The 14,885-nt window shown below is 42.6% G+C and overlaps 3 protein-coding genes across 3 annotated transcripts; 2 read left to right on the top strand and 1 right to left on the bottom strand.

Moving 5' to 3' along the window:
• Positions 1-9: 9 nt before the first annotated feature.
• Positions 10-3,270, top strand: LOC125530656 (MLO-like protein 1; the record flags this gene model as incomplete). Its single annotated transcript, XM_048695045.1, is given in 13 exon segments — positions 10-108; positions 212-493; positions 738-854; positions 945-996; positions 1,122-1,213; positions 1,317-1,391; positions 1,501-1,589; positions 1,713-1,762; positions 1,930-1,970; positions 2,159-2,368; positions 2,541-2,608; positions 2,688-2,748; positions 2,955-3,270. Coding segments are annotated over 13 exon segments (1,452 nt in total), but the record flags the coding sequence as incomplete, so codon positions are not given.
• Positions 3,271-4,424: 1,154 nt separating this feature from the next.
• Positions 4,425-9,517, top strand: LOC125530657 (probable metal-nicotianamine transporter YSL6). Its single transcript, XM_048695046.1, has 7 exons — positions 4,425-4,871; positions 5,297-5,469; positions 5,605-5,702; positions 6,532-6,669; positions 7,621-7,810; positions 8,268-8,400; positions 8,488-9,517. Exons 1-7 carry the CDS (start codon positions 4,529-4,531, stop codon positions 9,423-9,425), a joined length of 2,013 nt encoding a protein of 670 aa, XP_048551003.1. The 5' UTR covers positions 4,425-4,528; the 3' UTR covers positions 9,426-9,517.
• A 2,119-nt stretch (positions 9,518-11,636) lies between these two features.
• Positions 11,637-14,885, bottom strand: LOC125530658 (elongation factor 1-alpha). Its single transcript, XM_048695047.1, has 3 exons — positions 14,866-14,885; positions 13,333-13,816; positions 11,637-12,755 (listed from the first exon to the last, which is right to left on the bottom strand). Exons 2-3 carry the CDS (start codon positions 13,792-13,794, stop codon positions 11,874-11,876), a joined length of 1,344 nt encoding a protein of 447 aa, XP_048551004.1. The 5' UTR covers positions 13,795-13,816; positions 14,866-14,885; the 3' UTR covers positions 11,637-11,873.

Below are 14,885 nucleotides of genomic sequence, written 5' to 3'. Positions count from 1 at the left end.
AAGCCAAAGCCGCTCGAGTTCACGCCGACATGGATCGTGGCGTTGGTCTGCTCCGTCATGATCATCATCTCCCTGCTCTTCGAGCGCTTGCTCCACCGCCTAGGCAAGGTATGTGCGTACATCCACCATGAGAGACCACGAAGCTGCCTGCCGTATCTGTCGAAGCAATCGGCCATCAGCTGAACGTTTGGGCACGCACGTTTGCATGCAGAGGCTGATAAGGAGTCGCAAGAAGCCGATGTACGAGGCCCTGCTCAAGGTGAAGGAGGAGCTGATGCTGCTGGGGTTCATCTCGCTGCTGCTCACCGTCTTCCAGGGGCCCATTGGGAAGCTGTGCGTCAGCCCGAGCGCCATGCTCCACCTGCAGCCCTGCAAGCCGCCGCTGCACGAGACGGACCACCTCGGTGGCGCTGTGTTCACCGGCGTGTTGGGTGGGGGGAGGCGCCTCCTGGCTGGAGGAGCCTCCTCCGACGACGAATACTGCCTCAAGAAGGTACAGCTCAAGGCATCAGAAGTGCTTGATTTTGTTTTGTGATATTTTTCTTGAAAAGGAGGATTACCCTTGACGGCTTGACCTCTGCAGATGATGCGCACAACCATTTTGTCGGTTCTCGATTTTATTTGTGATACTCTACTTTTCCTTTTTCTTCTGTCTTCGTCGATCTATTGTTTTTCGTCTTTGACCCGTTCGACCTTGTTCTTATCCAATGATTCATTTGACGCCATTTGGCATGCAGGACAAAGTTCCATTACTTTCATCTGAAGCTATTCATCAACTACACATATTTATCTTCGTGTTGGCGGTCACCCATTTCCTTCTCAGTGCTATTACAGTACTTCTAGGAATTGCACAGGTACTAACTAAAACTCTGACTATATTTTTGTTAGTAACGAGTAATTCGTCTACCATAGCTTTTCTAACTACTATGTTAATTGTTGTGCAGACGAGAAATTGGCGACATTGGGAGACCAAGATCCAAGAAAGTGATGACGGTGGTATGTATATATGATGCAAATAGTTTCCTTTCCTTGTTTGGCTAATGATGAGTTCACAAGTTTTCTTCAGTTGTATGAAGTTGTGTTACATTTTTTGTTTACTAATGTTGGGTCCTAACTTGCAGCCCCTCAAATGATCAAGCACATTCGAGAATTCAAATTTATTCAAGACCACTTTAAAGGTCATAGAAAGCGGTCGAGGATATTTGGTTGGATGGTATACTTTCTTTTTCTTGTGTTTTTATAAGGATCAAAACATATATATTGCCTTATTTCTCTATTTTGCAATTGGGCTATAAGATAAGTCATCGTCTTTTTAGCGTTCCTTCTTCAAACAATTTTATGGATCCGTCACTGAGGAGGACTACACAACAATGAGACTTGGTTTCATCATGGTAATCAACCTACATTTTAATCGATATATAGAAGTCACGTGTATGTTTTCGGGTATACACTATTAGTGGAGGAAACTTATATATATACATGCTTCATTCCTTTTCACAGAAACATTGTAAGGGGACACCAAAATTCAACTTTTATAGTTACATGATCAGAGCTTTGGAGGTTGATTTTAAGAAAGTTGTTGGTATTAGGTAAGTGCTCAATGCTACTATTACAAAATGCATTACCCAATTTTTTTCTAAAGCATATGCTATGTATAGATCAATTACCTATAGAGAAAATAGCAAATTGATGTCCATGTTATGCTTATGTAGTTGGTACCTTTGAGCCATGCTGATGATATTCCTACTATTGAATGTTGAAGGTATGTATCACTAGAGGTCACAAGTTTTGATCCACTTGTATAACTCTTGTTTTGTTAAATTGTCACAAAAATATATTTATTTATTTACTTATTTTATTTTGGCTAACCCTCACTAGACAATTTTTTATGTGAAAAGTAACCCGACTCTTGTCGTACCGTTATTGTAGGGTGGTATGTCTACATTTGGATTACCTTGGTTCCATTCATTGTAAGTAAACATGAGTTACTATCTATACAAAAACACATAAAAGAAATTTCTACTACATGTATGCATGTTTTAAGGACTAAATACTAATTATATGCTTTCATATGACTTCTACAATGATCTTTCAAACTAAGCATGATCCAAAAAAGGGCAGACTCGTGACATCAACTTATTGTATTTGTGTTTGGCAGATGTTACTTGTGGTAGGAAGTAAGATGGAGCACATAATAACGGAATTGGCTTATGAGGTTGCCCAGAAGGATACGGCTATTCGAGGGGATTTAGTAGTTTCTCCTTCAGATAACTTCTTTTGGTTCCATCGGCCTAAATTAGTCCTTCTGTTGATCCACATCGTCCTATTTCAAAATGCATTTGAAATTGCATTTTTCTTCTGGCTCTTGGTAAGAACAATAAGTAAGCTTGTTGTACCCACAACCTAATTTAACATGAAGTATTGGAGAGTACGATAAGAATCGTGAAATTACATAGAATATAAGTTATGGATTTGATAGTTTCAAATAGGAATCTAATGAATACAAGTAGGACTAACCCTTGCATTTATCAATGTTGCAGGTAACATATGGTTTTAAATCATGCATCATGGGGAAACCAGCATATGTTATTACTCGAGTTGTCATAAGGTACAACAGAAATCACAATGACATCAACAACTTACTGAGACATCTTAAAAACATACTCATTACTTTTTACTTCTTTCAGTGTAATCTGCCAAGTTCTTTGTGGTTACAGCACCCTACCACTATACGCCGTTGTCTCCCATGTGAGTTCAATTAATAAAGTGGATAAAATTGTAGTTTTGTTGTGATATAATGATTTTCAACTTGAACTATACCTATGAGTATCCATTCTTGATGAATACAAAGCTTGTTTTCACAAATTGATACAATTTTAATGGCTTTATTGTCATGATCAAACAAATATTCTTATCTATCATTTTATTCTAATTTCGTCTCATCATTGGTATAGATGGGGAATTCTTTCAAGAAGACTATATTTGATGACAATGTGACCGAAGGCCTTGTCAACTGGGCTGAAAAGGCTAGGAGAGGCACAAGAACCCCAAATAAAATTACTACAGACGCAAGTAGTTCACCAATTGACGAGGCAAATGGTGGCGCAGTTCAAATGACAAATACACAGGCGAACTCATCGGTGGAGCAAGGGACAGCTAGGCTGATATAGTCGTGTACATTAGTTGCTAATACAAAGGATCCTGTAGAAACAATTTCGGCAAGTGTACAAATATCTTTTTAGAGGGCACAAATATCTTTCGATAATGCTAGTTATTCGTGTGTTCAAGATAGTATTAATTCTTCCCAACAAATCACTCACCTTCTCTATCCCTCCGTCAACAGACTTTCTCTATGCAACTTGTCTAAAATTTCAAATCCATGGACTCTCCGCCAAACAAGCCACCACTATGGTGATTCCTAAAAATGATTGTATAGAATAACAAATACACAAGAAACCTTCATATGTGAAACATAAATTACATTAAATTTCACTGTTATAATCACATTAACCTCGCAAAAATATACATTTATTGACTTTGGCATACTGCGCCAACACCAACAAACTTAATTATAATTGTTAGTAGGCCATCATGAGAACATATTCCAGCGAGATAACCACAATGACAAAAATAAACAGCGAAAAGCGAGTTGCGAGACCCTAAAAGCCTCCACGGCGCCACGAAGCGTGCCCTAAGCTTCTAGTGCACATAACGTATAAATATAAATGAACAAAAGGGCAATCCATTTTCCATGGACATGCCAATTTATCTTTGTTTAGTTAAACCATTAAAATTTCTGAAATGCCATGAGATGCACAACTTTCTATAGTTTATTTCGACATCAAACGATGACATGTGACATCAGCATCAGCCTGAACGTTCAAACTGTGCGTATGCACAGCTAGCCCTCCTACCTTGCTCGCATCGATGGCATGGCCAAATCAAATACTACAACATGCACGTTCCTTCCTTCCTAAGAGAAAAAAATACTTAATTCCTAATGCATGGCATGATTTGTGGTTACCATTACATCCAGTCCCACCGTACATAATCCTGCCGTAGGGATGGTTCCAGAGACTGTACTTCGTGGCCATCATTAGATACGGCCCCATCAGATATAGTTAACGCTTGCTTAAGGATGGCAATCAAATTAGCACGTAAGCAGTAGAAATGTGTGGCCACCGTTACCTAGACAGCGATCGAGTGGCCGGATAGCACTACCCGCGTGTTACTAGCACAAGCATGATTCACGCTGCTCCTCCTGTCCCGGTCCTCTGCCAAGATAATGACCGTGCTGGCCTGCTACGTGTCTGCATGATAGGAGTACGCGTGTCATAGTGTGCATGCATGAACTGATGAACATACTAAAGCCACCATACGTACTTGTGTACTAATTAAGCTTCAGTTTACGCCCTTTAAATACCTAGTCCTCCACGCCAATTCATTCATCCTCACCTTGACCTCGTCTACCAGCACCCAAAGTCTGAGGCGAAGGGAGGCATTGGCTTGATACTAGCGTTCGCAAGAGATGGGATCGGAGGCGGATGCGGCGGAGATGACCGGGCCCCTCCTTGCCGGCGCGCCGTCGGCGGTGGAGGCGGTGCCGCCGTGGCGGGAGCAGCTGACGGTCCGGGGTGTGGTGGTGAGCGCCATCCTGGGGGTGCTCTTCTGCCTCATCACGCACAAGCCCAACCTCACGGTGGGGATCATTCCTTCGCTCAACGTCGCCGCGGGCCTGCTCGCCTACTTCCTCGTGCGGACCTGGACTGCGGCGCTGGACATGTTCGGCGTCGTCTCCAAGCCCTTCACCAAGCAGGAGAACACCGTCATCCAGACCTGCGTCGTCGCCTGCTACGGCCTCGCCACCAGCGGTATGTTTGCATTTTGCTTTGATATGATCCTTGACTCAAAACAGCCTTCATGTGGACTTCTGAAGCTGATTTCTGCTAATTAAGTACGTGTGGCCGTTGCTTGTGTGTATATTATTTTTGGGTGGGGACCTAAACGGTGTTTGATTTGGGTGGAACATTGCTAGGTATTGGAGAAAGATTAGGTTTGGTTTTACTGTTTTTTTTTGGTATTAAAGGAAGTTATTAATCCCTCCGTCCCATAATATAAGAGCGTTTTTGACACTGGCAGTTGGTTTTTACAATTGCATTTCTTAGAACAAATGTTTAACTTTGCAGCGTACGTATCTGATTTTGGTGTTTTTTGGGAGTGGCAGAAAAATTGATGACGATGGGCTTCCCCCTTTTCACATAGTTCACATTATCAATCAATGTTTCCATTTGTGCAGGAGGATTCGGATCATATATGCTTGCAATGGATCAAAAAACTTACGAGCTTCTTGGGACTGATTATCCTGGTAACAGGGCAGTGGATGTGAAGAATCCCTCTCTAAGTTGGATGATTGGGTTTATGTTTGTAGTTAGCTTCATTGGTATTTTTTGTCTCGTTGCCCTGCGCAAGGTAATCATCCACATCTTAGATGTGTGTGCATCTTTCATCTTTATCTGATCGCATTTACATTTTTGTAATCAAGTGCAGCAACTAGGACAACACTTTGCAAATTCGGTAAACTAAGTTCAGTTTGGTGTTTGCTAGGCGATGGTGATAAACTATAAGCTAACCTATCCCAGAGGAACTGCCACAGCTATGTTCATAAACAGCGTCCACACTTCTACCGGAGATGAGTTAGTAGAGTAAGAAACAGATCATCATTGATCCTTAATTTTGTGCATACTGATAAGTTATCTGTACTTTGGAGGGACAGTTATTATTGACTCTCTGATGCTTCTTGTCCGATGATTGGATGAATATATATTTTGTATGATAAAGTGCTGCGCAATTGCACAATTAGTAATTTATAAATAAGTAATTGAAAGAGTGGTTTGTATTGACCTATGGTACTTTTACGGCTTATATCAGGTTAAACTATGGGTCCCCATGACTTAAGCATTTTAAATACTGTCTCCTAACTGTTAGTGACTATTAAGTTATTTAAAGCTCATTGTCTTCCAGTTGACCTTTTTCCAAGTGTTAAACACTGATGGTTGCCAAAATCCCTTAATAGTCCAATGAAGTTGCACATTAGCCTTCTACCCATTTATCAACCAATTCTCGTTATAGATTGTTTATTGGTCAATTAAGTAGCATGTACATGAGAGAACAAATTTATTTTAGGTAATTCAACAATAATAAAGCTTTACTGATCTATTCAGCTCGCAATTAGTTTGTAATGAATGGAGGCTACGAATTCTACAATCTTATCTCTCTACACAATTGCATATACTTTTAGGGGGGGGGGGGGGGGGGGGGGGGGTAAATGTGTACATTAAGCACAGAAGGTGAATCTTATGATAGATATAAAATAGCTAGTTTATCAGTTTTTACTTAAAATCATGGATTATCTATTTGTTTACTTGGGATGAACTTTGATGTCTCTGTATCGATTTGATTGTTGATTACATATTCTTGGGTTACTGCATTTCTTGAGTTTTGGTGGTACTAACTTTATTCTCATGCCTGCAGAAAACAAGTTAGTTGTCTCGAAAAGTATTTAAGCATAAGTTTCCTTTGGAACTGCTTTAAATGGTTCTTCAGCGGTGCCGGGGATTCTTGTGGCTTCGACAACTTCCCTTCTCTGGGCCTTGCAGCATTTAAGAACACGTAAGCTAACTGCTATTATGAGCGTGCTAAAATTTCGAAGCATGCATTTTGCAATTAAAAAACAAATCATTTTATTTTTCAAATCGAAACAAAATTTGCCTTCTGTTCTGCGGCGTGGTGGTAGGACCGCTAGGGGATTGGCTCCGGGTGTAGGTAGGGTCAAATCCGCAGGGGTCATGCAAATACATAGGCCCCTTCCCTTCTGCCGAGTTGTTTAGAAGGCGCTTTCCGTTCTACGGTCCCTCGGAGCGAAGGGTTAGGCAGGTAGTACGGGCCGCAGTGAGGGAAGGTTGGCTTGACAGGCTTCGTTCTGGATGTTGTAACCTCTTTACTGAGCGAGACTTCATCTATATCCCTAAAAGTGGATTTGGATTCCCATTTATTCTTTGAATGACAGCTTCAACTAGGCTCCACCTTAGAGAGGGTTTTCGGTTTGAATCAAGATAGGGTCAGGGGGCCATGAAAACCTAAAATGAAGGAATAGGGGGTCTGGGATAAGCATGTATTGGAGGCGGGTTTCCCAATAAGTCAATAGCTATCCTTCGCTATCTGGGGCTAGCTCACTCTATGAGATAAGTTTCATGTATGGTTCGAAGTAGTTAACTCCCTTTTAAGGAGCGATCGATCAGCCCCGACCATGACCGGTCTAGAATCTCTCTCATTGAGCTTCTCTTTTGCGCCTGCTTTCTTCTTGATTTATTGCAGCAGCTAGTCTCCCTTTTCCAAATTCGATTATAAGTGAAGTGAGTTATGTTTCAAGAAATTCCATCCATTTCATCGCCCAGAATAATACCCAGTCCTGCCAATCTCTACGACAATCTCTGGTTTAGTTTAGTTGCCTTATAATTTATTAGGGATAATTTGGACATGCATGGATTATTATATGAAATTAATATCCTTTAAGCTGGAATATCATATGCATTATATATGAACAGTTTCTACTTTTTATAGGTTTTATTTTGACTTCAATCCAACCTATATTGGATGTGGCCTTATATGTCCACATATAGTTAATTGCTCTGCACTTCTTGGAGCCATCATATCTTGGGGTTTTCTTTGGCCATATATATCGACAAAAGCGGGGGAGTGGTACCCAGCTAACCTTGGAAGCAATGACTTCAAAGGACTCTATGGGTACAAGGTATGGTGGTGAAGGATTCTAATTGTCCATCTCATAATGAATTATTAGTCAATACCATGTTGTCTCTTGATTATGCCTTTTGCCAATTCAATTGTGATGGTTGTTGACCAACATAGCTTTTACCATGTTGTGAACCGATCTAATAAAAAGAACTAGATTATGAATCAATATTTACAAGGCTTGACCAAAGTCTCTTGTTTCCCTCCATATTGAATGAACCCAGTAAATTTGCAAGTAGTTCTTGTAAATATGCGAATAATACTGATAACTCTCTTTTATGCATTTATTTTAGTGGGCATAGTGGTCGTAATTCATGAGAAACATGAAATTGAGTTCAAGAATAAATAAATGGCTCATCTATATCATTAAATTTCTAAAGTATTCTTTATTCACTTAATGCTCAGTCTTCGCCAACATTATATTTAGCAAAAACTAAGTTGTCAATGCACCCTTCCAGGTTTTCATATCGGTATCCTTGATACTTGGTGATGGTACTTTTAACCTCATCAAAATAATTTATGCTACTATCAAGGAAATAATGAATGCACGCTCAAAGCAAGGAAGACTTCCCCTTGTTTGGGTTCATGATGGTAATGCCATTTTCTTATTGTACCTAGTTGACCTGCCATCATATCATACATCATGGCTCTCATCTTGTTTCCCTTTTATAATTGCAGATGATAAAAATTCCAAATTATCAGTCAAGGAAAAGCTTCTAAATGAGGTGTTTCTAAAAGACAGTATCCCTCCCTGGTTGGCAGGATCTGGTTATGTGGGCCTTGCAGCAATTTCAACTGCAATAGTGCCAATGATATTCCCACAACTCAAGTGGTACCTTGTCCTCTTTGCCTATGTTGTTGCTCCTCTACTTGCCTTCTGCAACTCATACGGAACTGGACTAACAGATTGGAACCTTGCATCCACATATGGAAAGATTGGCCTTTTCATTTTTGCCTCATGGGTTGGCCAACATGGTGGTGTGATGGCCGGCTTAGCAGCTTGTGGTGTTATGATGTCCATCGTATCCACAACTGGTGATCTCATGCATGACTTCAAGACTGGGTACCTGACCCTCTCATCACCAAGGTCCATGTTTGTGTCACAGTTGATTGGCACTGCCCTTGGTTGTGTCATTGCTCCTCTAACCTTTTGGCTTTACTGGACATCCTTCGATATTGGCAATCCTGATGGTATGTTCAAAGCTCCATATGCCATCATCTTCCGTGAGATGTCAATCATGGGTGTCGAAGGATTCTCAGTGTTGCCGCGACATTGCCTTGCAATATGCTCTTTCTTCTTCTTTGGAGCCATAGCAATCAAGCTCATCCGAGATGTCACCCCAAATGGTCTATCCAAATTCATCCCGCTCCCGATGGCCATGGCCGTTTCATTTTACATTGGGGCATACTTCGCGATTGACATGTTTATCGGGACTGTCATCTTGTTTGTATGGGAGATGGTGAACCGTAAGGAGTCAGAGGAGTTTGCGGGTGCGGTTGCTTCTGGTTTGATTTGCGGTGATGGTATCTGGAGTGTTCCGTCTGCAATATTGTCCATCATGAGGATTGACCCACCGATGTGCATGTACTTCAAGCCATCTTTTACCTATGGCTGAAAGCAGAGGAACTTTTGTAGTTTTATGTGATAGTACCACAACACACTCGTGTAAATTAGACCATGGCAATACAACAATAGCTGTGTTCATTTTGTTTGTGTCTTCTTCGGCATTCTTTGTTAGAGTATCATGGCATATCCGAGTATTATTGAAACTAGATAATACCCCTTGCATTGTTGTGGAAACCTTGTTAAAAGAAATGCATAATATATGCTAAAAATAACTAACCGATGTAAAGGAAAATGTAAGACGGTATAAATGATGCAAAAGAAACTCGCCGGCAAGTTTCAATCAAAGTGCGTTCATAGGAAGTGTATGTGAGCATATGCCATTGTGTTGTCTTAAGAAAAGCAAGTTGCAATCAGCAATGGCTGCGCATCTTCCACTACGAGCACCAGGGGCCGGCATTCTTCCCCATCTGGGAACCAACACACCAAAGAGTGTAACTACACCGACTCAGAGCCTCGTGCCCCTCATGCCAATACATGGTCGACTTGGGTCGAACCGTAATGCACGGAACACCCTCCAGGCAATACGGTGTGACAACACAGAGCTTCAGTCCGGACCACGACACGTAGAACACCATCGAGGCAAGGCATTGTGCTCGTCGTCGTGGCACGGGAAGAGATGATTGTGACGTTGGCCACAGTAACCTTTGCGACGATCACCGTGACGATGATGATGACGACTAACGCATCATCAACCATTTCCACCGCACGACTCCCCCGAAAATGATGTGCATGCGCCCAAAAGCATTTGACTCCCACATCCGCAACGTTGTCTTTCCACCAGGATTTCGAGTCACCTACATCAAGTACACGGGCGAGACGCAGCCAGACATCGGGTTGTCCAACTACCAAACTGCGTGTAGGATCAAGACCAATGGAGGCAACTACTACACCGTTCATGGCCGACTACAATAATGCAAAATACTCCCTCTGTAAAGTAACATAAGACTTCTTAGATCACTGCTACTTTACTGATCTAAAAAGTCTTATGTTACTTCCAGAAACTAGTTTTTACTATGTATTTAACACTAATTATTAATAAGTTGATGTTATTTTGGGACTATTAGTTGATATTATTGGTGATGTTTTGGTCAAATTATAGTAGTATATAATGTAATTTTTGAACAGTGGCATCCTAGTGTTGAGATCAAGATCTACCACTGTCTTGGTCCGCGGACATGGACTTCGTGCTCGACCCCAATAGCAACAGCAGCAAAAGAAAAGCTCTCCCAGTCCCAGGGCCGGCCTCTGCCGCTCCACGTCATTCATTGTTGCCAAGAATGCCTCCGCCGGCTCTGTCCGTGGTCAGCTCTCCAACGAAGAACAAGCCAGGCAATGGCAACGGCCACCGTAAAGCTTCGACGACGGCAGCGGCAGCAGCGAAACCCAGCGCCGCTGCAGAAGCAGGGGCAGGGGCATACGGCAGGAAGAAGAGGCCGTTTTCATCCCGACCCGGTGGATGGCCTCAACAACCCCCTCATATTCATGGATTGCTTCATCTTCCTCTGGTCTTATTCTCGTCAATTTCTCACCATGCATCTACCGTAATTATCTGAATCACGTGTCTTCTCTGCTTTTTCCCCCTTAATTTGGTGTGCCTTTTAGACACACACTACCAGTAACATAATTTTTAAAATGTTGACTCATAATTTGTTATGGGGACTACAGATATACGTATAACTAAGAAAAAATCTCCTCATCTTCTTGTCACTAATCTTTTGATGAAGCCACGTTCCTAAATATAAGTATTTCTTAGATTTCGATGCGGACTACGTATAGATGTATATACAGACATACTTTAGAGTGTAAGATTCACTCATTTTGCTCCATGTGTAGTCCGTAGTGAATGAAATCTATAAAAAGACTTAAATTTAGGAACAGAGTGAGTACTCTTGAATAAAGTATGAAAGGTCAGTATTGTATACCATCGACGTGCTATGGCCAGACAGGGATTGGAGTGCAGATTTTCTCAGATGCAACCTTGAAAAATAAAGCAGCTGCTGCAACAATCTGTCTGAGTTTGATAATAAATTTTCAGCACAGCCAAGTTTCAGCATCAGCACTCCCTCTGTAAAGTACTATAAGAGCGTTTAGATCACGAAAGCAGTGATACAATGGTATATCACTACGGAGTAGTTAGTGACAGAAAAAAAATCCACTTTGCAACACAAAAACCATTATCAAATATGCTACAGGCAGCAGATATAAAACGACTCCAAATATCACTCAAATATAAAATAGCAACTTTATCTGACGAAGTTTCACCAACACAACCGAACGATACTATGACCACAGTAATAAGCAGTTCGAACACTGCTCGACACAAATAACCAAAGCTTGTCGCAAATCCGCTAACACGACTATCACCACCACCGTATACCGCCACCACCACCATAGATGTGGTAAAGAACCACCAACAACACCACCGCCCGACACCATCTCATTTCTTCTTGGCCGCAGCCTTGGTCACCTTGGCGCCGGTCGGATCCTTCTTCTCCACGCTCTTGATCACGCCAACGGCGACCGTCTGCCTCATGTCACGCACAGCAAAGCGGCCCAGGGGAGGGTACTGGGCAAAGGTCTCCACCACCATGGGCTTGGTGGGGATCATCTTGACGAACCCGGCATCACCGTTCTTGAGGAACTTGGGCGCCGCCTCAATCTCCTTGCCAGACCGCCGGTCGATCTTGGTCTGGATCTCAGCGAACTTGACAGCGATGTGGGACGTGTGGCAGTCCAGCACCGGGGCGTAGCCGTTGCTGATCTGGCCGGGGTGGTTCATGATGATGACCTGGGCGGTGAAGTTGGCAGCCTCCTTGGCAGGGTCGTCCTTGGAGTTAGAGGCCACGTACCCACGCTTGAGATCCTTGACAGCCACATTCTTGACGTTGAAGCCGACATTATCACCAGGAAGCGCCTCCAGGAGAGACTCATGGTGCATCTCCACAGACTTCACCTCAGTGGTCAGGCCAGTAGGACCAAAGGTGACAACCATGCCTGGCTTGATGACTCCAGTCTCAACACGCCCCACTGGCACAGTTCCAATGCCGCCAATCTTGTACACGTCCTGAAGGGGAAGACGCAGGGGCTTGTCGGAGGGCCTCTTGGGCTCATTGATCTGGTCAAGCGCCTCAAGCAGGGTTGGGCCCTTGTACCAGTCAAGGTTGGAGGACCTCTCGATCATGTTGTCACCCTCAAACCCAGAGATGGGGACAAAGGGAACCTTGTCAGGGTTGTAACCGACCTTCTTCAGGTATGAAGAGACTTCCTTGACAATTTCATCGTAACGGGCCTTCGAGTACTTGGGAGTGGTGGCATCCATCTGGAACAGATCATAAGAGCAATCCGATCAGATAAACAGAATAATTAAAAGGTAACGATGCAAACAAACACAAAAATGAGAAACATCATAAATGTGTAGTCATGTACTGGAATAAGAGATAACAAGCAGACAAACAGTTGCATCAATCATGATATATAATAAAGTCAGTAACATAGATGATGGAAGTTATTAATCACCTAATATTAGCAAAATGACCAGAGTTAATCAATTAGAGGCAATTAAGTGCTACTAATGAACCTGGACATTTAGTAGGTAATTCTGACCCTAGAGAGATAAAGCATATAGCAAAATAGTACTTCCTCTGTAAACTAATATAAGAGTGTTTAGATCATTACTTTAGTATTCTAAATGCACTTAGATTAGTTTACGGAGGGAATACATTTGTAATTTAAGGAAAAACAAAATGAACAAACATTTATCACAAAACAAATAGAATTAGACAGATGTAAATCATTTAAGAGTATGTTTCTGTACTAATGAACATTGACATTGACTAGTGAACAAATAATATGGTCACTCATAAAAATCACCATTGGAAGTTGAATAGCAAGTATACCTTGTTGCAGCAGCAGATCATCTGCTTCACACCAAGAGTGAAAGCAAGGAGAGCGTGCTCACGGGTCTGGCCATCCTTGGAGATACCAGCCTCAAAACCACCAGTGGTGGAGTCAATGATAAGCACAGCACAATCAGCCTGGGAGGTACCAGTGATCATGTTCTTGATGAAATCACGGTGACCAGGAGCATCGATGACAGTGCACGAGTACTTGGTGGTCTCGAACTTCCACAGAGCAATATCAATGGTGATACCTCTCTCACGCTCAGCCTTGAGCTTGTCAAGCACCCAGGCGTACTTGAAAGACCTCTTGTTCATCTCAGCGGCTTCCTTCTCGAACCTCTCGATCACACGCTTGTCAATGCCTCCAAGCTTGTAGATGAGGTGGCCAGTCGTGGTTGACTTGCCAGAGTCGACATGGCCAATGACCACAATGCTGATGTGGATCTTCTCCTTGCCCATGGCTGCTGGAGCTACGAACTACCTGCATGGACCAAATTAGGGGTGGTTAAACGAGTTCAAATAATTCAATGCTACAGTTTAAACTTCAAATAGCAAATGATTGAACGATATAGTAATAATTTGGAGCAATAACAAATCTAAACCATAAAAACAATGGCCTATCAGACAACAGTTGACAGGCAAGCAAGGCTAGCCATGAAACTGCAATTTCATAGACTTCAAACTAAACACTGGAAAAGTAACTGAAATTATTCATATTCATCAGATAAGGCATGCAAAACTAAATCTGACTAACAGGTAAAAATAGACCTACATCCAAACGATTCTTAACAGAAGATTTCAATAAACCTACAGACCAGAATGCCTTGTCAAGTGGCCAAGCATGATCTAATCCGAAAGGGCGAGATTAGCATGCAAGGCACTTACTTAACAAGGCAATTCAGGGTCAGGACAAATTGGAGATGCAGGGGGGTCGTCTGCAGAAGCACCCAATAGGAATCGAACCTATATGAGAAGGCCCCGCAAGGAGGCCTTGTGTCTTTACCATTAGACGATGGGCACTTTTTGCATCTCCAATTTGCTGACAATAGCATGTTATGCATCTCTAACCTAGATGATTAACTTGCAGATTACAGTGATAATTCGGTAAGGATTCGCAAAACTAGTTTAGCCCAACAGACATATACAGAAACCAAACCAAGCAGGGCGCAAAGGCGAATCGAATCGAGCAGATCTAGGTACTCGAGTTCAGGCGACATGCTTAAATACGAGACCGAGCAGATCGATCCATCTATCGCAGCGCGCGGTCGAGCCAGAGATGCGACCGCATACGGGCGAGAGAAATAATCGAGTTCATCATGCAACAGCAAGGACAAGCAAAACTAGTCCAGAACCAATACAAGCAGTTCATGCGACAGTCTCGAAATCAAACGCGCCAAGGCGAATCGAATCGAGCAGATCTATCCATCTATCACAGCGCGCGGATCGACCTAGCTAGGCATGCGACGGCATACGAGCGAGAGAAACAATCACCGACGGCGGAAGGGCGGGCGGCGAGGCTGGAGAGGGTACCTGGCTGGCCGGCGACGAGG

Source organism: Triticum urartu, unplaced genomic scaffold, assembly GCF_003073215.2.
Source record: "Triticum urartu cultivar G1812 unplaced genomic scaffold, Tu2.1 TuUngrouped_contig_6468, whole genome shotgun sequence".
In the NCBI taxonomy this organism is placed as follows: domain Eukaryota; kingdom Viridiplantae; phylum Streptophyta; class Magnoliopsida; order Poales; family Poaceae; genus Triticum; species Triticum urartu.
The sequence above is the reverse complement of the archived record's forward strand: the minus strand, read 5'-3'. Positions and strand labels throughout refer to the sequence as shown.